The sequence below is a fragment of the Synchiropus splendidus genome, chromosome 12 (genome assembly GCF_027744825.2).
Source record: "Synchiropus splendidus isolate RoL2022-P1 chromosome 12, RoL_Sspl_1.0, whole genome shotgun sequence".
Classification (NCBI taxonomy): Eukaryota; Metazoa; Chordata; class Actinopteri; order Syngnathiformes; family Callionymidae; genus Synchiropus; species Synchiropus splendidus.
In genome coordinates, this window is record NC_071345.1 from 5210285 (window position 1) to 5235000 (window position 24716).

The window sequence follows — 24716 nt, forward strand, 5'->3', positions numbered from 1 at the left end:
TGAAATGGAAATAAAACCACTTTCCGGTATAAATAGAAATCATTCGCGTGATGTGAAGCCGGTGAAAAGTTCCGCTGATGAATGAAAAAACCAAGTCTGGGAACAACATTTTTTTTTATTTCTGGGAATTGATTGGAGTCAAAGGAGCATTAGACAATAATAAACAGGTCAAAAAAAAAAAAAAAAAACACAAGAAAAAAAAAAAAAAAATGAATGTACACACTGACCGATTTGCGTGAAAAGTAATAAAAAAAAACGTTGCTGTGAAGAGAATGTCGTAAAAACAAGAACAGAAAAGACGAGTTGAGCAGATGAAAACGTCGGTGTCACATTGAAAAGAAAAGAAAAAGAAAGAAACAACGCCTGTAAGTCGCGTGCTGGCAAGATCTCCCCCGTATCCTCATCGCTTTACACCTCAGATTCAAGAAAAACAACGGCATTTTTTTCCCCCCAAATACAAAATCGGAACGTTTTCTGTGTAACTAACAGCTTCTGTTGGTCAAATATTCATGCGACTTTAGAAAAGACACCACCCAGAGAGACGAGACGTACAATCTAACAACATTTGATCGCCGCTAAACAAATGCTCATCTGCGTTTTTATCTCCAGGCTTTCGGCGGCTACGGAATAAAAACGCTCTCATTCTGTCTTAACAGCTACAGAAGTCAAGATTGGATAACAGGCCTTAAAAAATAATGCACATACAAAATGTACCAGCCGAGCGAATGATGCGGATTCGCCGTTCGGAATCGCCAAACTGTGTGTCATCAATAATTCCAAAGGTTGAAATCTGAGAACATGATTTATTCAGTCAGCATTTAATTGAAGATACAAAACGCTGTTTGTTTTAAGATGCTGGTACCATAAAAGACAACAGACAAATATCGATTTTTGAGAAATTCGTTGACATATTTTGGGGTTATAGTCCGGAGGAGTTGTCACTACGGTAACTTGTCGTGGGACGTCGCAAAGAATAAATAAATATATTCAGGACAATGAGTGAAGTTTAAAGCTGATGGTTGTATAGTTTCTATATTTTAAAAAGTTATATATTTAACTTTTAGCTGTGGTTGTCCATTGAGACGAGGGAACTGGACAAACCTGCCTTAACAGGTGACCCGGGAATGAGTTAGCCCGGGACAGTGGTGTTTGAATAGAGGCTCATAATGAACTGCAACAGTAAAAAAAAAACAGACCCAATTTAAAAAAAAAATCAAATTCATTCGTAAGTTTTAAAATATGCTAATCCTGTTTCACCTACGACTTTGGCTGTGCTTTTTAATTTAGCTGACCTTGAAGACGGCGCTTAAAACCTCCGGCAGCAATGGACTTGATAAATGTTGAATCGCTCTGCAAAATGATTGTATGTTCAGAGCGAGGTTTGGGACACATGGAGGGCGAGAAGGCACCAGGCGGACAGAGGTTTGTCTGCAGGAAAGTGTCTCGTATGGTACCAGCTTCTTAAAAAAACAAAACAAAAAAAAAACGTTTGAATCTTCAACTAAATATTGAGTGAACCAACGATACACAGACAACAAAAAAAAGAGACTTTAATCCTCAGTCAAATACATTTGGTTTTCACACTTGTGTTTATAAAGGGTTGTTATCCTTCAGCATGGAATACTTAGGAACTGAAGAAAATAAATCAACAAACCGATCCCCACATACGTTACCTGCGTCCATGAAAGCTACACTAAATGAAAACGCTGACGGTGCGATACCATGACGTCCAACCCTCCCGAGAGCGGTTGTTTTGTGGAGGTCCCTCACATACACAGATGCCAGCACCACGTCACATACACCTCACATGCATGCTGAGAATGGCCCGAATGACGAGTGATCGTATCTTACAGGTTCACGACGGACAAGGTCATCAGTAACTCCGAGTGTCACACACCTCAGACGGTCACGTGGGGTGGATGTTTGGACGTGATGTTTGTCACACTGTCTCCAGCAGGAGCTCGGCAAAAAGGTCCACGTCGAGCCCTGGTGAAGATCTACTGCATTGTCTCTTCGTAACGCTTACAATGGTAAGCGTGTTTCCTAAAGACAGTTTTTTTATTTTTTCTTCTGCAAGTGTTCAACTGACTCAAAGTCTTGAGTTCGCCAGTGATTCCTTCGTTTTTTTGTTTTGTTTTTTTTTTAAATCACAGTTGCCAATATGGTACTGTCAGAATGTTCCGAGTTCACTTTATTCATGAGCTGGGAATGATTTCACTTCTATACATAATATTCCTTGTCCTTGTCTTTCGGTCTCTTGCTACTTGTGTTGCCTTTGGCGGCGCCGCTGCTGCTGGACATTTTATCTTTCACAACGGCGCCGTTGGTTTGCGCCGAGTTGCTAATGTAGTTGCGAGTCTCGTCCACTTGGTAGGAGCCCTCGTCCCTGTTTCTGTACTTGTACATGGCATAGAGGAGGATGAGGATGCAAAGTGCCGCCGCCGAGACGATCCCCACCACCATACCGGTGGTGCTGCTGGACTCTCGGATCACCTCCGAGGCGCCCGGCGGGGGCCCGCGCTGCACCACGCCGGGGACGGTGGGCAGGGCGACGGGCACCGTGCGCAGCATGGGCGAGGTGATGAAAGGGCCTCGTGGCTTAGTGCCATCCAGATCGAAGGAAGTGGGCAAAGGCAGCAGGACTATGTCTGGCTGCAAAGGTTTGACCTCGCGGTTGTTCATTTTCCCAGCAGGCAGCTTCGGCGGCGTGTCTGAGGGGACCGCCGCCGCCGGCGTGCCACGGAGGTCGGGCACAGGCAAGGTGGGGGAAGTCCTACCTGCCTCCGAGGCTTTGCTAGGCCTCAAGTCCTTGGCCTCCCACTTGGGTGCGAGGGCTTTGTAGCCGCCTTCATAGGTTGATGTGGTCAAGATTTTATCTGTTACCAGGGAGAAGGTGGTGTAAAAATCTTCATCGTCAGTTGGGGGCAGGCTAGAGTCGAAAGCTTCGCCAGAGCCAAACCCCGAAATCACCATGCCATCATCATCACCACCATCATCATCATCATCACCACCACCACCACCATCACAATCATCGCCGCCTCGGTCCGACAAGCAAGGTACCCCCGCCTCAGTGGCCATGGCCAAGGACTCTCTGGTGGTCTCGATAATGGTGAGGACGGGGCGCAGGGTTGGGGGCAGGGGCATGAATGGAGAACGGGTGGAAACAGAAGGGATGTCTATGGGATCTTCCACTAATACTGGGATGACTAGCTCCCCTCCTGGAAGGCGAAAGAGAGAAAAGAGCCAGTCAGAAGGCAGATCAGCCCCAGCAGAGCAGAGCAAACACCAAAGGAACCAGTGACAAAAGAACAGAAAAAGCAATGCTAGAAACAAACCCAAGAGAAAACAAGAAGGAAAGAATAGAAAGGTCAGTACAAGTGCAAAAGCAAAATCATAAAAAAAAAAAAAAAAAAACAAGAACCAAACAAGACACCAACCGAAAGAAATCAGCCATAAATAAAAGTACGTCGCATCAAAAGGCTTTGAGATGAAGCACAGAGGTGAGCCACTGTAAACTGACTCCACTTCGGATCCTACAAGTACTCGACGGAACTCGTCTCCTCTTTTCATATTTGACACTACTTCTGTCAGTTCTTTTCTGCGGAATTTGACACCTGACCGTCTTCGTCTCAGAAGCAATCTGCTCCCTGTTTTATACGTTTTTAGCTTGGCTGAAATAAAACGCATCAAGTCGTTCCAAAAGACTCAAACTAGAAAAGCCACTCATGGCAACGTGTCGCCGGTCACAACAAATCATTCTGTTGGCATCCGTCCAAAAGTTTATTTTCAAGCAGAAAACTTCATAATTCAACAATATTGATCGCCAGTGATTGAAAAAACACTATTTTTTTCTTGAATTATGGGGTTCAATCTTTGGATAATCTCATTCTGATTATTCTGGAATGAATTTAAAATATTTAAATGCCATTTAGCTACTATTATTTAAAGAAGAAAAATGTGAAAATGACAGAAATATTTTTTGGCGGGAAGGCTTGATGCCAAATCTGCCATGAATATTATATTATTATTTTGAAAAATCCAAAGTGAATTCCATATTTGAGTTTAAATCATGGCGACGTTTTACTGGGTTTGGATACTTGACACATCTGCTACTTTCATTATTTAAATATTTTTCTCACATTAAACTAATAATAATAAAAATAAATAGCTAACCAGATTGAATTTTCCTGCATTTTGTCATGAAATAATTCGAATAATTCACGCCTTTTTCACAAAGCGCAAACCAAAGTCTCAGCTCAAGTGGACTCCCCTGAGGCCTCTTGCCTTTTGACCCCTACAGCTACCAAAATGGCAGAGAGTCACCAAACAGTTCACCGACAGCTGAATGTTTTCACGTGGCCCACCTTCGCGACAACAACGTCCCGTTTCATTTACACGTTTTTCCACCACCTCATTCTCCACCAGATTCACCAGGCGTTTGAAACATTCAGCCGTCGCTCAGAACTGAATATCCTCTTGCCAAAGTGGCTTGTCATAAGAACTGCAGAAGGCTCACAAACAGGGCACTAGAAAAAGAGATGCAGACCTTTTTTTATGGAAAAAAAAACAAAGAAAACACAATGAAAATTAAAGAAATAATAAAAACAAAAAAAAAGGAATAAAAGCATTGCAAAAAGAGTCCAGAGTTAAGAGCAAACGTTAGTCAAACATTCACAAAGTAAAGCCACAGATAGAGCTAAGAAGAAAAGGATCAGTAATACGTTTTAAGGAAGGAAGCATACCATCAGTATCGTGAACTTACATCAACAAATTGCCCGCATGATTTTGGCAGGAAGAAAAAAAAAAGTTTACAAAAGAAAGTTGTGTAAGAATGTCTTGAAAAGTCTTTTTTTTTTTAAACAGTTTTAATTATTTACTATATATATATTTTTTTTATCGACAAGATGGCACAGGGAGGCAACAACACATACATCCACACACATGAAAAATAGTCGACCATTCTGCTATATTTTTTAGATATTCATTCTTTATCTATAAAAAAAAAAAATTCTCCGTAAATATGTACAGCCTGATATCTTCTTTTTTATCGTTTATATCATTAGCTCTTTTGGACAAATGACTGTACATATCTTGGAAGGGTTCGGGAGGGGAGGGGGAGGGGGGGGGTGAGAGACGGAGGTGGGGCCTATGAACATACTAGGAAGGAAATGACATAGATGGGGGTGAACGTGTACATCAGTTGCCATGTCCATGTAAAGGCGGCACGAAGCGGTCGGGCGGCATTAGAGCTTTTGGCTGTAAGGAAGGGATGGGGATATACAGACAATGAGCATATACATGCCCATCAAGAAAAGAGAACAGCACTCTCAACACTGACAGTTTTACAAACCCTAAGCTGCAACTTCTTTGCCATGCACATTATTATTATGACTACTAGCATTATTATTAGCAAATCCATCCAATTGTTAGATCAGAAAAACAAGATAGCAGAGCATAGAAACACTTCAGAGCTACTCCAGACATCGCCTTTTTCTCCACGAGCCTCAGGTTTCCAATCGGCGAGAAAGGCTCGCGACTCGTGGGGAAAAAAGGGAGGTCGGCTTGGCAGTCATGGAAAAACAACTCTTTGTCAATTTGCATCGACTTTGATCATCGGAAGCATATATGCGCAGGTGGGCATATATGCACAGAGGACAAGTACGAAACAGGAAACCATAAATTTGTCAACAGAACAACCAGAGAGCACACACCGACACAAAGAGAGGAGGGCAAAATGTCACCACCACCTTACCCAACTGACAATAAAGCCTCCTTTATTGTGAGTTGCTTTTGAACAGGTTCTCTTGTTAGGGTTTGAAAAGACGGGGGCAGGGCGTGCAATCTGGATGTACGTCAGAAAAATTGGATTTTGCTTGGCAGAAGTTGGGTTCACGCATGCGTAAGTAAGTTGCATTTAGGGAGAGTAATATACAGTTACCATACAGCAAGCATGGGGGGGAGGGAGGGGGGGCTGTTTTCGGGAAAGGTCAGCTTATCGTCACTGTCACCGAGGGCTGTGGGGTATTTTTCATCAGTGTGGGGGGGGGGGGAGCGTGCGGCTCAGGTGATGCGCTAGCAAGCTAATGTCCCATTAAGACTCATGAATCAAAGATGCCTTTGTCCGGTGGACGTTGCTGGTGCGGTGCATAACCAACAGCCTTCGACTGACAGATGTGTCCCAGTTCCACAAGAGGACGAGGAAGTTTGAGTCACTTCGGATGGGCGAAACACGGCTGCGAATGACTGTCGGGAAACGCTCGGACTGAAAGGAGATTTTGGAGTTTGGGAGAGGAGCGTAACTTTTCAGTGGTCAGAACATTATGACCGCTGATGATGATGCAACATATATTACAATCACTGTCACTCAAAAATAACTTTCCGTACAATGCAGCTTGCACCACATTCTAGTGTCAAACTCAAGGTTCAAGGGCTCAAACCGGCCAATAAGAGCCGCTTACTATTATACACTAAGGTAACAAAGAACTACATCTCCCACAATTTCCTGTTCCTGTCCTGTCCAATCTCAATAATCCAAAACTAAATACAAAGATTTTTGTTTTTTTGATCAGCGAATATGTCAAAGGGCGTCCAACACCAAGTGTGGCACTTGGCCTGTATTTTTGTGGCCCCCCGACAAAAAGTCACAGTGAAACTGTAAAACTTAAAACCTAAAATATTTGCATTTGTGTCTGTTAAAATAATAATATTTATAGAAATAAATTCAATTTGTTTTTAGTTCTTTAACCATGATATTCACCATTGAAGTAGCAGAATATGGAATATACCATATATATGGAATTGGACATGGAAAACAAACAAACAAAAAACAGATCTTTTTATTTTTTTATCTGTGATTTAAATATGTATAGTAGTTTTCTCATGAAGAGTTAATTTAATTCATCCTGCTTTTGGCACTCACAACAGTCACAATACGTCATGTGGCCCCAAATAAAATACAGTTTTCCTCCTTGGGGCGAAACAATCCCCAGAATAATGACACTTTATATTACAGTTTAAATACGAAATTCATGGCGAATAATAATTTAAAGGACAAATATTGACTCTGGTCAGTGCAGAGCTACATTTCGACAGGTCAAATGTCTTATTGTAGATTTTCAAAGCCATGGTTATGACCTTCCTGGCAGAGGTCATAATCGGGTCCACATAACTCGGATATTATCAGGAAACAATAATAGCTCTGGATAATAGTCTGGATCCACAGACCTTTCTCTGTGTAGCACGCGCTTTATTGCCTCTATCTCACCTGAGCGAGTTTGGGAACACGACTGCCCTCTACTGGCCCATTGAGCTCAATGCTACCAATGATCTTTTCAATGCTAAAGATATCTACGAGTGAATATATCGTGGATGTGCGTTTGGGCACATATCTGGGAGTCTCTTATTTAAGGATGTTTTTTTTCTTATCTCAAGTAAACCTCAAACAAGTGTTTTAAGATTAAGATTAAAATAAACCAAGATTGGTTTACTGCACAGTGACTATTATTTATTTCTAAATCTGGTGCAATCGTCTTGTTTATAGTGTTGCCAAACCAGCCGATGCTTATCAGTGAAATAGTGGCAGTCAAGGGTCTTGACTGAAGTCTGGCCAGGGACCTTGATGTCTTGGTAAACACTTTAATCCTGCGTAAGCTCTCGCACGTTCATTTCACATCTTGCCACGTTTCAGCGGCAGATAAGCGCCGCGGCGGTTTCTAATGGTTTGGCTTTACCAGACTGGTTCTGTGTTCGGTCTCTGTCAAGCTGTTGAAGACTTGTTATAAACCTACGCCTCCCTGGAAAACAATTCTCTACTTCACCAGCTGGAAACAATATTTCCTCCCATTTAAAAAAAAAAAAAGGAGCTTTTCAGCATCAAAGACCAGGCGTTTTGACGGGGGATTCTTAAGCGAAGCCTTGAAGAATGTTGAAACTGCCAACCAGCGATAATCTAACCAACTTCAACTCATTGCTTTTTAATCGTCCACTGGCTTCGCGAAGAGAGCGACCGCTGGATTATCTACAACATGCCTCTCTTAATTTGAAGCAGAAATTCGGAAGCGTTTTGAAATTGGCTAATTGACTTGACTCGATCAGCAGCTACAGAGGCACAAATCTCAGAGCAGCACTTTATCTTCACTTCCCTCAACTCTGGCGCTCGCTTTTCCGTCTCCTCTCTCTCCTGATCCCCGTATCCATCCAGCATTTGCTGAGCCCTCAAAATGGAGATGAATCTCAACGGTGTGTGAGGGATTTAAAACGCTTCGCCATGAAAGTGGAAAACCGGTGCACCAGCATCCGCCCCAAAGTCAATGGGATTTCCTGGCTGTAAACTGCGGGTGAGTCAGTGGTTTGGCGGCCTGAAATCCCATTGTCGCAACACGCACTGTGGCCGGCGACAGCCAGATTCAGGAACCCCCTATAGATCCCAGAGAAGCGGCTACATCCTGAGTCACCACACGCTCCGCCGTCTTGGCCTTCAGTTGCATCTTGGATCTTAAAATTGAGATGCGGGTTTCATTTTTAATGGGCAGCCATTATATGCTTAAGGATAAATGAACTTTATGGCCCCTGTAAGAGGAGCTAACTGCCCGTGAAGAACCCAAGAACCTCCCCTGACGGGAGGAAGAGGATAGCGTGGAGGACACCGGCTTTCATCCATCATCGTGCGAGGGTCTAGTCTGGTAGATTCAAGTGGCAGATGATCAATTTCCTGCGCAGCCACCAGCCCACCTTTTACACTCGGCTGACATCTGTCGCCTTCATTATCTTCACGCTGGTCTGCCGGAGAGGCAGTTGCTCGGACTTTACCTCTCAGAAGGAAAGCATCTCGCCTACCATGAAAGCATCTCACGAACGTGCAGGACGTTTGGATTATGCCAGAGAAGCTGTTGTGGAGGTGTTGCAAGGAGTTCAAGTGAAGTTAAAATGACGTTCAAAAGCATCTCAAATGTGTCTGTCTTTCAAGTTAATGCCAAATATTGTGTAGCAAAAATATATATATATTTAGTAGTATACTTTGTAAACTTAAATATATATATATTTAAGTTTACTAAGGGGCCACGTTACATACTGTGACTGTTGTGGAGCCAAATTTACACTTCAATTTATGGAACTATGATGTCATAAAACAAGAATAAAATTGGGAGAAAAAAGTGTAATATCACCATGTTTTTTTCCCTAATTTCTTTATTTTCATTAAACATTTTCAATATTGAACCTAAATTAAAGTTTCCTAAGGGGCCACGTTACATACTGTGACTGTTGTGGAGCCTTCAAGACAGACGAAAAAGTCTTAAATTTCACTTGTATTTTGGAACTATGATGTCATAAAAAGGGAGAAAATTGGCAAAAAGTGTAATATCACCATGTTTTATCCCTATTTTTTTATTTTCATTAAACATTTTCAATATTGAACCTAAATTAAAGTTTCCTAAGGAGCCACGTTACATACTGTGACTGTTGTGGAGCCTTCAAGACAGACAAAAAAGTCTTAAATTTCACTTATATTTTGGAACTATGATGTCATAAAACAAGGAGAAATCTGGAAAAAAGTGTAATATCACCATGTTTTATCCTGAAAATATTTAATTTTAAATAAATAAATAAAAATCCTCAATATTATTGTTTTGATTTATGCAAGTGAAATAGGCATAAAACAAGAAAAGAGAAACAAAAAAGCAAAAACAACAAAAATGCATACTTATAAAAACAAAAAGGGCTGTTACATTATAAAACATGATGGAAATATTTTTTTTTTCATATTCATTCAAACCTAACTACCCTTTTAAGTGGTGAATATCTTGGTAGAACATGATATAAACACCATTTTACACGTCCTATATTTCATTTATTTTGAGGGACAAGAAATAGTCTTCAATTTGGCTTCTTTATTTTTATTTTTTTTAATAAAAAAAGAAATCAGTTTTGTTATTTTTAAGTATTTTGTGGAAACAATGACCTCATAAACGCCAAGAAATGACATGACTCTTCTCCCACTTTGTTTCCAGAAGGTTACACAGGCGAATAACTTGTTGTTGCAAAGCTGTTTCTGCCGATGCCACAGTTTTGTAAAATATTGTTTCCGTTGAAATCCCTGACGTGACTCGCACAGGTGTGACTGAGAACACAACCGCTGTACTTTGGAATTATTGTTTTTTTTTTTGCTAACGTGGTTTTCCGGGAAGCACTGTAATACATAGATGGATGCTATTCGTTACACTTCTGCCTTTCCAGTTATGGCTGGTCAAAACGTCTGCGGTGACAAATAGCCTGCACAACCTGCTCAGACATCTGTTTGAAACCTTCCTGGCTCGGTGATTGTAACATATGTCGCGGGATTTTTCATCGCACCTGTGGATTCTGGAGCGCAGAGTCGAATGCGGCGTTCAAAATTTATTTGAATTCAAGGACAGTCGCTCTCTTGTGGAACTCTTGTGGGGCTAAAGGGTAAAGGTGAGTTTCAACATTGTAGAAAAAACAAGCACAAGACACCCACTCTGAGGAGACGAGACAGGCTTTTTGGAAGAGACGGACTGACAGAGACAACACCAGACACTTTCGAGGTAACAGCAACGGCCCAAGCTCATCGCTGGAGCCCCGAAAATGTACACTGACAGCTTGGAGAAGCCAGTGTGGGTTAGGCTGAGATACATGGGTGAAAAGAAGCAGCGCACAGCAATGGATGCCAATCGTATCCATGCAGAAGCAGGAGGAGGAGGAGGACCATCGGTTAGTCTAGCGAGTACAGTCCAGTTACTTGTGCATGCCACGAAAGCCTTCTACTTGGAGCAACAGATAGAATAGAAAAACAGATATACTTTGTGGCAATAAAAGTCTTTTATGCCATCTGCATTCAAACAGACATGTATATGCAAAGAGGCGAGAAAGAAAGAAGGTTGGTGAGTCGGGATGGAGGAGGGGACGGGGGTTCATCGGGAGTCATTCTTTCACACACAACTTTCTTAAGACAGAATGGGGTTGCCCGCACAAGGCCAAAAAAAAAAGAAAAAAAAAAGATGATGGCAAGAAAAGATTTTGTTGCCGTTCACTTCCCTACGTCGTACAAAAAAAATGTGGTCTATTGAAAAGGCATATATCACGCAAAAACAAATGAAAAAGATGAAGAGGAAATTTGACTTTTTTCAACCACCAAAAGTTCATGCGGCACAAGATGAGGCAAAAACGGGAGGAGCGGATCTGTCCTTGCTTGGAGGATGGACGACGGATGATGACACCAAATAAAGCAAACAAAATGAAATGAAATTGAAATAAATAAAAATAAAAAAAAAACAGCTCCCTCCCGCCCTGTAGACTAGACCACCCCAAAATAAAGGACCCGCAGTCGGGTCCAAACAGTTACAGATGGGCATCACAGGAGGAACAAAAAATAAATAAATCAAACCACCATCATGTCATGCAACTTCTCATACGACTTGAAGCGGGTCAAGGAATGAGGGTATGAATTTCTGTGTCAACATGGTGGAATGTGTTCATGGCGCCGCTGTCTGAGGGGAGGTACCGTGTTCTGGTCCCTGACGGCAAAACTTCCGACTCTGCACTTGCACTTTTGAGGAAACTTGGGTTTGACATTTTAATAGGCAAAGGAGCTGCCTCCATTCCGTTTCAATAATCTCCTAAGGAAGCAACTTCTGCGTCTAGATAAAGAAGCTAAATACGACGGGGAGGCGAAAAAGAAAATGATTTTTTTTTCCCCCCCGCACATCAAATAAAGCTCATTGAACGGAGACGTAAATGTGACCAGAGTTTCAAGGAAACACATTCTGTTAATAGGCTGATAACGCTTCAAAGTCGCGGACTGATTGGGAAAAAGCGAGTGGATTTCGGAGGGAAATAGATAAATAGCCGATTATCTGTTATGTTCCGGGAGAGATAAGGAGCGAAAGGGTATTGTTTCAAGTCCTGCTGTAAAAGCCGGACACTTGCTTGGTGCTGAGCTGCGCCGAATTCAGGCAGATTAACGCTTCATAAATGAGACTGATGTGGTGAAGTGGGATGATTCAAGGTGACTGGCTGAATCTCGTGACACAGCGCATCCACCAACCAGCTTCAGAGAACCTGACCACGGTTCTCAAAAGTCTCAGTGACAGATTTGAGACTTGGTCATCCAACTTATAAAGCTGAGTGGCTCATGAGAGCAATGATCCAAGAGCCCATTCTTGATATCACATCGCATTGTCCCTGACACAGGAGCTCCAGGATCAATGGTGCAAACACTTTCTCACAGCTAAGGCATCAAACGTCGACTATTCTCAAGTTGAGTCCTGTGTCCCACAGAAGTCAGTGTGGCGTGTCGAGGCATGAGGCTTTCAACTGAAGCATGTTTCGCCTTCCGCGGCGTTTCGTAAAAGAAAGATGGTGGTTGGGGTTAAGCCACGGGATGGTGATTCTTTGACTTGGTCACTTGGTATATATGGCGCATCAAATGCGCTTCACTCGTGGTGCACACTTGTTGGTGAAAGACATAGCCTCATGAGGTGCTACATATCTCCATCGTTGACCAGGAAGTAGTCATGACAGCTCAGGATCATCAACCCGTACGTGTCCTGACCTCAACCCTCCACACGGGAGAGAAAGCATTTGCCCACCAGTCAACGTGCCATGGAGGAAGCCGACTCCTGCGACTCAAGGATTTTGATTTAATGATGTTGCTGAAACAAATTCTTGTATCATAATTGTATTTGCTCATGAGGTTTCATGAAACAGTGTCCTCCTTCTTGGGGCCACTGGATGGCACTGTCTGCACTACAATTTTGGGCTTGGAACAACTATTGAAATTAAAGTTTAAAGTAATAAATCACGGGCGCCACCTACTGACCCCTGAAAATGAGGACGGTGTTTCATGAAACCTCATCAGCACATCACTACTGATGAGTTTTAAGTAGTGAAGGTGTCAGGAAACAGTTGGGCAGCAGAGAGCGATATCTAGTGGACAATAAGTGGGAAATAAGAACACTGTTTCACGAAGCCTCACCAGCCCACCACTATTTGGTTTGTCTCTTTTTGGGTGGCCAATAAGCACCTTTTCCAGAGTGACAGCTGCTTCTTCCAAAAGCTGACGGTCAAACCCAAGTCACCTCAAACTCATCCTTTCACATCAAGAGTCAGGTAAGGCACCTTCTACGTCTCGTAACTATGATGTCATAGCGTGTTTCTGTGTGTCGAGGGGAGGGGGGAAGAGAGACGATGCGCACAGAAATTCGAGGATATCTGTTCTCTATCAGAATGTTTCAGGTAAGGCAAGCCTCCGACAAAAGGAAACAGAGGTACAAACAAGAGAAGGAGAGGGAGGAGGAGGAGGCTCTGTTGCAGTTAGTCTGCTACATATCACAGTATCTATGCTGAAAGCATCTTTGTTCTCGAAAGAATCTCAAAATGTATCTTCTGTCAAGAGAGACGCACACGTACAGCAAGAGGAAATCAATGTACAGGACAGATACATTTTGAAGCATCAGTTCGGGTGACATGGGATGATACTAATTTTGTCGCACGAGGGAGCTCTCCACTGAATGCTGAGAGACCAAAATTAGTATCAAGGCTTCATCATGTCAGCGGCCCCATAGATCAGTGTAACTTGTTGTTTGAGCTGGAGTGGCCGTGCTCGTGTCTCCTGCGTGTGTGTTAAACGTATCCATGGGTGAGCACCTCTTGCATATGTGTGAGGTTTAAAAATGTTTTTTTTTAGAGGAGATTAAAGTTACACTTGAAGTTCCAATGGGACATGATGCTAGAGGAGAGGCTCCTTGGTAGCAAATCATAGAAAGATAAGAAGAGAGACACCAGGTTGTTAAGCAAGCACAAGTGTGACACACCCATCCCACCTGCGTGTCCGGAGTCGCACTCTTCCAAGTCCTCGTCGTCGCTGGAGCACTCGGCGGACGAGACGATGTCGTCCGTCGTCTAGAGAGAGAGAGACGGAGATGTGCTTAGACCTGCGGTCTCATGGCCAGTTGTCAAGCCGCTTCAGTCAAGGATATCTCCGCCGGCGCAGACGGCGGCGCCTGTCTCCTCCTCCGATATTTCACCGGGAGTCAATCATTTTTCACAGTGTTTATCATTCTTCACTTTATGTGCTTTCCACCTCTGCGGATAATTGTTTTCCTTCACCCTTCGCACTCTGACTGCGATTATTTATAGCCCTGCCTCCTCGGTGGTACACAATCAATGGTGGCGCCGAGCCCTCACAGATCAACACTGTCCTGATTTGTGCCAAAGGGTGTGGAGAGAGCGCGGAAGGAGCGGCGGACGTGGGAGCTGTGGGCCAGGCGGCGCAGATTATCTCCACCTTCCAGCTTCCCCACAATTCTGATTTATCCTCCTCTGCTTTTTTTTTTTTTTTTCGGGTCGACCCGTGGAGGACGGGCTGCGGCTTGTGTTATATCAGTTGTGCACTGGGCAGCAGGCATTTATTAGAATGAATCAGCGGGGCGATAAAATAAGCCCTGTCACCGAGCGGGGTTATGAAATCAGAGCGCTGATTGAGTTTTCCAGTCTTGGCTGTGGCTATGGGCTCCTAAATATCATCGGGTTTGACAGACTAATGAAACGCGCCCCCATGCTTGAGCTGCTGCGCTGCAAAGATGGCCGAAAAAAAAAGAAAAGACATCCGGCCTCGACCACACGGACGGATCAACCCACACGACTGGGGCGTGCTACTTCATAGAATGACATTTTTGATATATATATATATATATACACACACAGTATAAGGCCTGGCTCTAGAGAAGGACTCAAACGACACGTAACGTCCGACTTATGACCGGTTGGTCGGAACCAATCCCGGTCGTCAGTCGGATTGGATGTAAGTCGAATGCCATTCAAAATAGCCGACGTGAGGGTTATAGGTGCTTCTGTAGTGGTGGATCGCTGTGTGAGAGTGAGATGCTGGGAGACTGCGCTGCCGTAACTGTCATACGCGTTGCCAGACATTGAATCAAAAAAAAAGAAATAAGCGTCTGCTGGCTGTGGTCGTGCGGGTGGTTGTAAGTCGAGCAGGTCGTAAGTCGGATGTTGCGTGTATTTTGACGAAGAAGAGTCATGAGGTCACGACAAACTCGCCTGAGAGACAACACAATTTGGTCGTGTTGCTTTTAATCTTTAGGGCGCCATTTTTTTCCTTGAAAATTTCCGCTTTGACTGTAAAAGGTTGAAGCTTGAAAATGGTGGTGAATGAAAAATAACACAGAGTTTGGGGTGGGACTCATTCGCTTGTATGTATCATGATGTCACGAGGTGGCGGCCATATTGGATTATTGGGTTACACTTATACAGATGTTTATCTGATCCACTGGAAACACTCTGCCTCATCCCTTAAGAACAATGATGATGATGCATTATCCCTGTCAGGACAGCGAAAGCCACTGCAGCCATTCACACTGTATTGTTTGACAGTATGAAAACTATCAGTTTGTGAAATCACCTGTTAAGCTGTGACACAATGTTTGAAGAAGTTCACAGAAAGTTTCATGAATATTTGGCTCTGACTGAATCGAAAAATGGACGTTTCAGAGAAAGCGAAAATGTGGAACGCTACTCATTTTCTGACAGTATTTTAATGTAAATGCATGTCTTTTATAGTGAAAGTAAATGAAAGATAAAAGAAATGTATTATAAGCTTTTTTTTAGTTTTGATATGTAAAATATTTTTATACATAAAAAACTATTTTTTTCACCAATAATCTTTATTTAACCTGTCATCATAATCATAAGTCAATAATCATGAAGACTTAATTCATAATAACAATGTAAATTAAAATGTAAACATTAAAATTAAATGTAATATATATGTAAATATAAAAAATGTAAATATTATAAATGATAATAATACATTTCCTTTTATAAAATTTTATCTAAAAAAAAAAAAAAAGAAAGAAATAAGCCAAGAAGGTGATTCATTTCAGCCTTTGGTGATTCAAACAGCAGTGAGAGAAAGACCCTTGCTGTATCCTGTCGTGTCTCTCATGAGTCACCATTGAATTCCAGCGACAAGACAGCGGACTAATGTGCGTCAGATCTTTGCCATTCAACATTATTTACGGCTCCTCGGGTTATTGTGGTATAAAAACAAAAGAGGCATTAAACTAAATTGGAGTAAAATACGGCCCCTTGGTAGCTGTTATTTGCTGGAGACACATTACAGTGTGAAAGTCTTGCTTGCTATTACGACGGATGTGGAGGAGGTGGAAGCGCTGGGAGAGTGGGGGGAGGAGGGAAGTGACGGCGAAGAAATTGGCTGAATGTGCTGGAGCACAGTTTGAAGTGGGGGGGGACGATCGAGCATAACTTTGCTGTAACCCAAAGAAACAATCTTTCTGTCAGCTTCATTCCTGCGGTAAATCTCAACATCTAATTCCCGCGGCGCTGCTGCGCTGGGCAAACATTTGAGGAGTCTGACACCAGCCATTCTATTTTGGAACGGGCTGAAAAATGGTTCGGATTATTTTAATTCACACCACGGAAGACTCGCAGGAAACGCACAATTGGAGCTCTGTTATCTGAGGTTCTCGCTGGGGAAAAAAAAAAAAGAGCTGAGCCAAAGGGCAAGCTCTTGCTTCACCGACTGATCAGAAAGTCGTGTTTATTCTGAGAGTATTGATGAATTCCACGCTGCTGTTCAACCAGTGGATTTTAATTTGGCTCATTTCGCTCCTGGCAAGTTAAAAAAAAAAGCAGACTGAATAAACTCATGAATCTTTTGTCAGACTTTTATTTCAAATTCTTGTTGCAACAGCAATTAGTGGGGTGAAACATGCAGTAAAGTTGAACTCTCCTTATTTGATGGAACACGTGTCAATGGCAGAACATCAGAGACCATTTAGAAAGACGTGGGGAACATCTTTTATTCTCTGTGCTGCGCCATCTTTGCGACACACTATCTGACGAACAGCGCCACACACCCTGTAGCCACCAGTCACTACCGAGTTAAAGGCTTCATTTCAAATGGAGAGGAATCTGTGCTATTCTTTTTTCAATGAAAGGCGTTTAAAAAAAAAATTGAAGGGCGCTTCACGTTTCTAGATCCACTCTGGTCGCACCTGATTCATTTCCATACAGGGCCACTTCACATGAAGGGGTTTAGGCTGCCATTGTTCCGCCTCTCCACTAATGCAGGACCGACAAAGTGACACGGTGTTCTCTCAGCTGACCACACATGTCGATAATAACACACGGCGCGAGGCGAGATGCTGTAAATGAAGCTTCCTGGAGCGGAAACGGGCAGGAATGCCTTCGCGTGCGGCGGCGGCGGCGGCCTGGAGTGGCGCGGCATAATGATGCGGTCGGCCAGCGGGACTACAAAAACTGATTTCACAGCTGGGGAAATCCAATTCTCTCTTAATCTCCATAACACTGCGTAGGATACATTCTGGCTCCAAATTATTTCTTTGGGTGTAAATATTCTTCACCAACATTGTCGGGATTATTTGATCCAAACGTGGGGTGGAACGCTGAGAGTGAAGGAGTCCCATCACGTGGAAGCTCGCGAGGAGTCACTACTCCTTCGATGATACTTTGATTCTCCCGATGAGCCGACCTTCAAAGTCACGCTCGGAATTCCTAACTCCAAACACAGTGGAGCCGAATCGATAGCCAGACTTCATTAAACCTGCATTTACCCCCCCACCACTTTAGCACATCAACGAAAATAGACGATCGATAATGATAGACGCTCTCCTCCGGACGCCGTTCGGATTTTGCTTCCACTGACAGGAGGAGGGAGAACAAAATCGGAGTCATTCCAAACTTGTCGAAAGTTTGTTTAACCAAGTGGTTTGGATGGATTACCTCACGCTAACTGCTCTGCTGCAACAGCAGCGAAGTGAAAAGCACGGAAATCCTTAAAGAGAAGGAAAAAAAAGACGATCGATAAAATGATCATATTAAATGTATTGTATTATTATTATGTATATTAAAAGTAAATGTAAAAAAAAGTTTACTTTAAAATGAATTAATCACATTTGAACAGAAAAAAAAAAAAAATGTATTACATAAGCATTTTTTTAGTTTTGATATATAAAAATATTTTTAACCAGTCAATCAATAATCTTTATTTAACCAGCTGCACAGTAAATCATAAGTCAATAATGATTAAGACTTAATTCATAATAATAATGTCAATATTATAAATTATAATAATGCATTTCCTTTTATAAAATGTTCAATTGTGTGAATATTTACATCCATCAGCGCAATTTCAATTCCTCTCCTTTATCATGGATGTTTTGGTTCTGACATCATAAAATATACAAATATATAATAAATAAAAATAAAAATAAAAATACAAAAAGAAGATAAAGTGGGATAAAATACTTGATCTCTGATACCTGAATCAACATTATTCCAAAGCAACTAACCGACTGGTGAAATGCTTTTTCTTTGGTGGATTTTTATTTACCCTTCAACAACCACTTGCTGCTGTGGCGACCACAAACCTGCGTACAAGGAATCAAATGAACTACTTGAAGCAGCACTGAGCTCCATTAGCATGACAAATGCTACATCACCCATTTCCCGGCACAACACGATGCAGGGCAGCGCTGCAGTGAGTCGTCTTCAACCACGAAAAGAAAACAATAGTAGTGAAATTTCTGCCACGAAGGATGGAGGATCCTGTTTAGTTTATTCAGGACCGTGAGATTTGAATGGCGCGACTCCGCGCTGCACATCAATCGGCTTTTTGCTACCTCATTCTTCTCCGGTTGGTATTCTGAGAAGGACTTTCACTTTCCTTCAAACTCTTTCATGCGCTGGCCCTCTAAATAACCCTTCTAATTCTCTTCATCTCTGTTGCTTCCATCCAAAATAACCGGACCAGAACTCCAGTATCTGCTTCTTTTCTCAGCTCCTCTTCTGTCAGTCCTGTGAAATACTTTCAGTCACTTGATGATCTCCAGCAAGTGAGAGTTTAGCAGCCACTCGAATAAGAAACTTTATATCCAATCTCACTGGCGTCGGCCTCAATGAGAAGTCTATCCGCACACTTCACTGCACTCCAACAATTTAGTTGAGGGTAATTCATAACTGGAGAAGTACTCGAGTCCCGACCTCGGACCAGCAAGGGGCCAGGGATCTTGGTTCGCTGGAACCAGCTGGGACCGTCCACATGAAATCGGCATTCTCCTTCAGAGAATGATAGTTACAGTGAGGTAACTTTACAGGCTGGAAAAAAAAAAAACACCCACTCACCATTTTTGGGTGTGATGGGTGAGAAGTCAGAAACAATTCAGGATTCATGGAGCGCTATTTTATACATAGCAAGCGGAAAAAAAAAAATCTGACATGACTCCCCCACGATTCCGTCACACAATCCATGTAAAAATAAAAATAAAAATAAAAATAAAAATAAAAAAAAAAATAAAAGAAAAAAAGGTAGAACAATATATGCAAATTATTAACAAGTGCACGTGGAAAAAAAATCCCTTTTATGAGGGTTCCCATGCAGTCTGCAAAAAAACGGACACACAGCCACAACAGAACAACAACTGGAGCTTCACAACCAGCCGTACCATGTGACCAGCTCAGCTGAGACACACAAGACAATTAAAAAGGAGGCCGCGGCATTGAAGTACTCCATTAGTACTGTACTGGAATCTATCTGCATGAATCATTTTGTATTGAAATGTTGGTTCAATAAGGTTATAGGTCTACAACAGTAACAATGCTATACTGTTGTCGGTGCACTTCAAAGGAAAAGTCTGTCCTTTGCTACACCGAAAATGTACCAAACAAACTTCAAAAGTTTTTTATACCGTTACACTCCTGGTTTTTCCAACAGGAAACTGTGGATATAGTTTTCTGTTGGAAAAACCAGCAGAAAACTGGTTTTTATATATATATATATATATATATATATATATATATATATATATATATATATATATATATGTGTGTGTGTATACGTATGACTGGGAGCCACGCTGTGGTGCTAGTGTTTCTCAAATCAAAGGCACTCGGCATTATCCTGAAGCAGCAGCCGTGCGTACGCTGAGGTACACACTGTCCATACATGAAGGGGAACCAAGAGCAGCTGTTGTGTCCGCAGCCCCTCTTGAATATTCCAGGGAGCATGATGGTGATTTGATCGGTCACATCAAAGCTCCCACTCCTGCTCATCGGGAGCAAGCGGAGACATAATAGAGTCAGGCTCTGTCTATAGCGTTCCCAGGGGTCAGTGGAAGCAGTGAAAAAGGCTAAAAGGCAGTCATGGCCCCCAGGTTACAGACATGACATGAAATATGAGCGCGAGCCTGCTGCATCTTGGACAGAGCAGAGTCGACTCCGAGTCATATCATCGAGCCGCAGATTCCTCCTGAACACTCCGAAGCCTGAACATTACAAGAGTGTCGAGCGTCTGCTGGATCAGGAGGGTGAAACATGTACGTGCTGTAAATACGCCATACACTTGGCTTCATTTCCCAAAAAAAGATTTTTTTTCTAGAGTTTCCGCTAGGTAGTTGCTATGGAAACCAGTAGTTCAGAGATCAAAGTGGTGATGTAAGGGCAAGGGCAAATGAACAACAGTGATTTCAAAGCCGCCCAGAGCTGCTCTTATGTCATGGCGGACATGTATATTTCTCAAACGTCTGATGTGGAAACTATTTTTCAGAGTGAGAAATGGCGCAGGATGTGAGTGAAATCAAAGGTCACAGTGGCTCCCGCCTGCTACCACTCTCTCTCCACAACTCACAAAAAAAAAAAAAAAAAAAGAAAAAGAAGAAGTCGTCCTGATGGCGGAAGCTTCGTCTTTCGTCTATCGACGCTTGTCTGACGTGCGCGTTATCAGGTCCGATCTGAGCTTTGACAGGGGGACAAGGAAGAGGCTTGCATTACAAGGAGAATCGATGGCCATATCACTACCACACCACAAGTCCTCGCTCGTGCGTGCCGTGACAGATCAGCTGCGCCGAGGCGACGATGGAAAAATAACAAGCGCGAAACATCAGATTCAAATGTGCTTAATGGAATGATAAATAATCCAGAGGAGTGTTGTTGGCGCGATAACTCGGGGTCACGCCGCTCAACTTCTTCTCCAATAATGTGTGTAAATTATAACAAAATGAGCTCCGGGATCAAATAGCAGGAGCAAAGCCACAAGCTAAATGATTTTCTAGATGAAATATTGATATTTTCGAACAGCACGCTCGCTGGGACTCTTTCTTTTTTTTCCCCCGGTCTCCTTTAGTCAGCGCATTTTCCAGCTCCGGGGAGGTAAATGAGGAGAGAGATTCAGCGTGAAGGCGCAGACGTAAACCAGCTGGACTGGTTTAGAAAACAAAAAAAAAAAAATGAATTATTTATTGGGTCTCTATCATCGTGCGGGTTGATTCTGGCAGATCAGAATACGCGCATAATATTTCACTTTCTCAAGGACTCGCGATTGTGCTGGGAGAGAGCCCGTGTTTGCCAGCTCGCAGCAAAGTCTAATTGCCCTGAGGCCATAGGCAACTCCTTTCAAACAGGGTCATTCATCTTCCCCTGGAAAAGGAAATGCTCTCTGGCCGTGATCTTTAATCACCCCCCTGCCGCAGTGTACAAGGTTATCAGCCCGGCTCGCTGACAAACACTCTCACACATGTGCACACGGAACACACCAAACTTCACTCCATACATTGTTTATTTATTTATTTATGGAACACGGAAGCGTATGACTCTCAACTCGGCACCCAAGAGGGTCTTGAGGGTGGAAACCCCATTTAGAACTACGCATTAAATAATCCACCGTCGACGCCGACTGGTTCAGGGTTGTCAGAGGAGCAATAGGAATTCCTCTCCTAAAGTCCTCAGGTCTCGCTGGGGGATTCCAAGTCATTCCCTAAGGCAGAGTGGACACAAAGGAATCCCCTCCTTATCAACTTTATCACCATAAGAATAACCAGGTTTATTCAGGAAGATGAAGTTGATTGAAAACTGTTGCAGTGCATTATGGGACTTGTAATAGACATTATGTCACAGTTTCGCCTTTTATGGTTGTGAGCATCACTGACATGCTTTAACAGCGATGGGTTGATGAGGTTTCATGAAACAGTGTCCTGATTTCCAGAGGCCACCAGAGGGCACTGTCTGCTGTAGAATGTTTGAACTTCCGTGTGTTGTTTAAATGTATCTATGGGTTCCAGACGGCCGTTCGAGAAGCGATTTGTTCGAAATCTGAATCGATTTTTCCCATTGCAATGAATGGAAAAAGAAATAATGCGTTCCGAGCCTTAAAATAGTCTTTTGTAGGAGTGAATGTAGAGCGTCTGCTGCAGGTGGCTGTTCCTCTATGTGTGTGGCCGCTGCATGTGGGAGGGGTTGCCGAGTGAGTGACGTCTCTCCAGAAGTGAAGAGGTGCCCGGTGCGTGTCCAGCTCTGAATGTGCGCTTCTGTGCAGTTTGGCTGTGACAAAGTCATAAACCAAGTCACGCTCTGTCCCAGACTCGCCTCATCCCTGTCCCAGCTCCAGCCCACAACAGGACATCAAACCCTGGAGTGGAGGTGTGGAGAGCGAGCACCTCCCCTGTGACACTCTACCACGGTCCAGTGTGGAGACAGGAAAGGTTTTACACCTCAATATGAAGAAAAAACAGTCAGTAAATGGAGCTAATGGGACACGGCTGTGTTATACACAATGTTTTTTCAGAGGCGTTTGAGTTCTGGATTTTCGTTTGAAATCCGAAGCAAAAAAATCTCGAAATTTTTGTTCGAACTCCGATTTGTCTGTCTGAGACGTTCGAAAACCGAGGTACCACTGTAATTCAATGAAGTCACACATAATTTCTAAACCAAGAGCGCCATCTAGCGGTAAATTTGGACAGTGTTTCATCTACCCTGCAATACTGTTTCATGACACCTCATTGACCCATCACTACTCTTTACTCTGCAGTCGTTCTATCTTCTATCTTCCATGAAGGATAACACACATCCTTATGACTGGGTCGTTACCATTTCAAAAATCCTGTTTAAAGAGTCAGTGGGTTGGTGGGGCTTCATGAAACAGGACCTACTGGATGGCACTCTCTGCTTTAAAATAGTTGACAACTACTATTTCAATGAAAGTCCACATCATTTGTAAACTGAGAGCGACACCATCTGAGCAGTGAAAATGAGGACACTGTTTCATGAAGCCTCAGCAGCCCATCACTAGTTCAAAGGAGTCAGATGTTTTGTGGAATTAATAGTTTTCAGAGTTTCACCCAGTGGTCGTTCAACTCACTGGATAACATCAGAAAGTGCCCTTTAAAATTTGAAACATTTAAACATGAGCAGTTGAGCAGGAACTGTGAGCTGTGAAAAGGAAGACCCTGTTTCATGAAGCCTCACCAATCCGTCACAACTTAAAGGAGAATGCTCTTCTTAAATCATACTAAGTTGGTTCAGTTTCTTTCACCGCCTGGAGGAATAATGGAATACGGGGAGAAAAAAAGAGAAAAAAAGTGCTTGCTTTTCCCCACGAGCGGTTGACCTCAGATAAAATTGCAGCATCAGACGGAGGTCTCGGTTGTGATAAGTCTGTGGTTCAGCCTTCAAAGTAAAAGTGAAAAATCTTAAAGGACACTATGACAAGCTTTGCCGAAATCCATTAACCGAGAAGAGACTTGGAGGGAAAACAGTCTGGAATCAGGGATAGATAGGAACAGAAGTCAATCCACGAGGCAATAAACCGCTTAAAAACAAGATAAGGTCATTTCGTTTGGGAATTTTCTCCGATTTATTTGCGAAGGTTGTTTTGAATGAGTGCCGTCAATGAAGTCGGGACGAGTTTCTTCATTATGCAGCTCAGCATTTCATTACTGGCGCTGTCTCGCTTGCCTTTTGTTTATACAGCTGGAAGTTTTTAAAGCACGGTAAATAAAGCCGACCTTGGCGATTGCTTGGATACAAGCAGATGATATATTCAACGGGGATTTGTTTTTCTCCCCACTAGGTGTGAAGAATGAAGTGCTGCGCCAGGATTTTGCCGTCCCTCCATGTGGAATAGATCTCGCGTCTCAACGCGAAAGCATCTCTAACACAGTTAGAACTTCAAGGCTGCTATACCAAATCAATGTGGGCGTTATATAATGGCTGATACTGGCAGCTCCACGGCTTCGAAATTAGCCGACGCTCCCTTTTGGATTCCATTCCTAATGAGCTCAAACTAAATTAAGCAGCCGTTTAGTCTCTTTGCTGAAGTTGAGGCATAATCACTAACCAGTTGAGAGATTGTATTTGAATAGAGTGAGTTGGTTTTGGGATTTAAAGCCGAATGAAAACGTTTCAAATCAACAGCGGAGGTGACCGGAGGTGAGCGGGACGGAAGGGAGCTTCTCGCTTTTGGGTTGTAAAGGCTGAAACACTATTGTGTTGAAAACGCAAGGACGAAAAGCAGAACGGAATCTTTTCAGTTTTAAATACGGAATGTGGAAGAGATATTTTGGGAAGTGTTCCAAGAACGATTTCTTGACGGTATATCTTCTGGGTTCCTAAAACGTATACATTTAAAGGGATTGTAACAGGAGCTTTGCTGCCACAGAGTTTAGAGGGAAGTGACCAAAAAAAAGCAGGTTTGCTCCGGGGAAACTGGGACATGACACTTCACAGAGTAAACCAGTTTAGTGATTACTACGGGTGCAACACGGTGGTCTTGACACCTCACTGGGACTGATAAAGTAGCTTTCGACAAGAGGTGGTGTTTGTAAGCAACGCACACATGAACCTGGATGGTTTACTAAGCTTCTTATTGG

The 24716-nt window shown here is 42.9% G+C and overlaps 1 protein-coding gene across 13 annotated transcripts in view; it reads right to left on the reverse strand.

Annotated features, from left to right (window-relative positions):
- Window positions 1–24716, reverse strand: part of LOC128768872 (neurexin-3b) — a 269686-nt gene continuing 244970 nt past the window's right edge. For 4 of the 13 annotated variants that reach the window (XM_053882094.1, XM_053882092.1, XM_053882097.1 and 1 more), the window contains 2 exons: window positions 13839–13917; window positions 1–3218 (listed from right to left, as the gene is read on the reverse strand). In XM_053882094.1, coding sequence (XP_053738069.1) covers window positions 2221–3218; window positions 13839–13917 — 1077 coding nt within the window. In that variant the 3' untranslated portion in view covers window positions 1–2220. Of the gene's footprint in view, window positions 3219–4742; window positions 5257–13838; window positions 13918–24716 lie in introns of all 13 variants that reach the window. The other 9 variants (XM_053882090.1, XM_053882091.1, XM_053882088.1 and 6 more) reach the window with 6 other exon arrangements.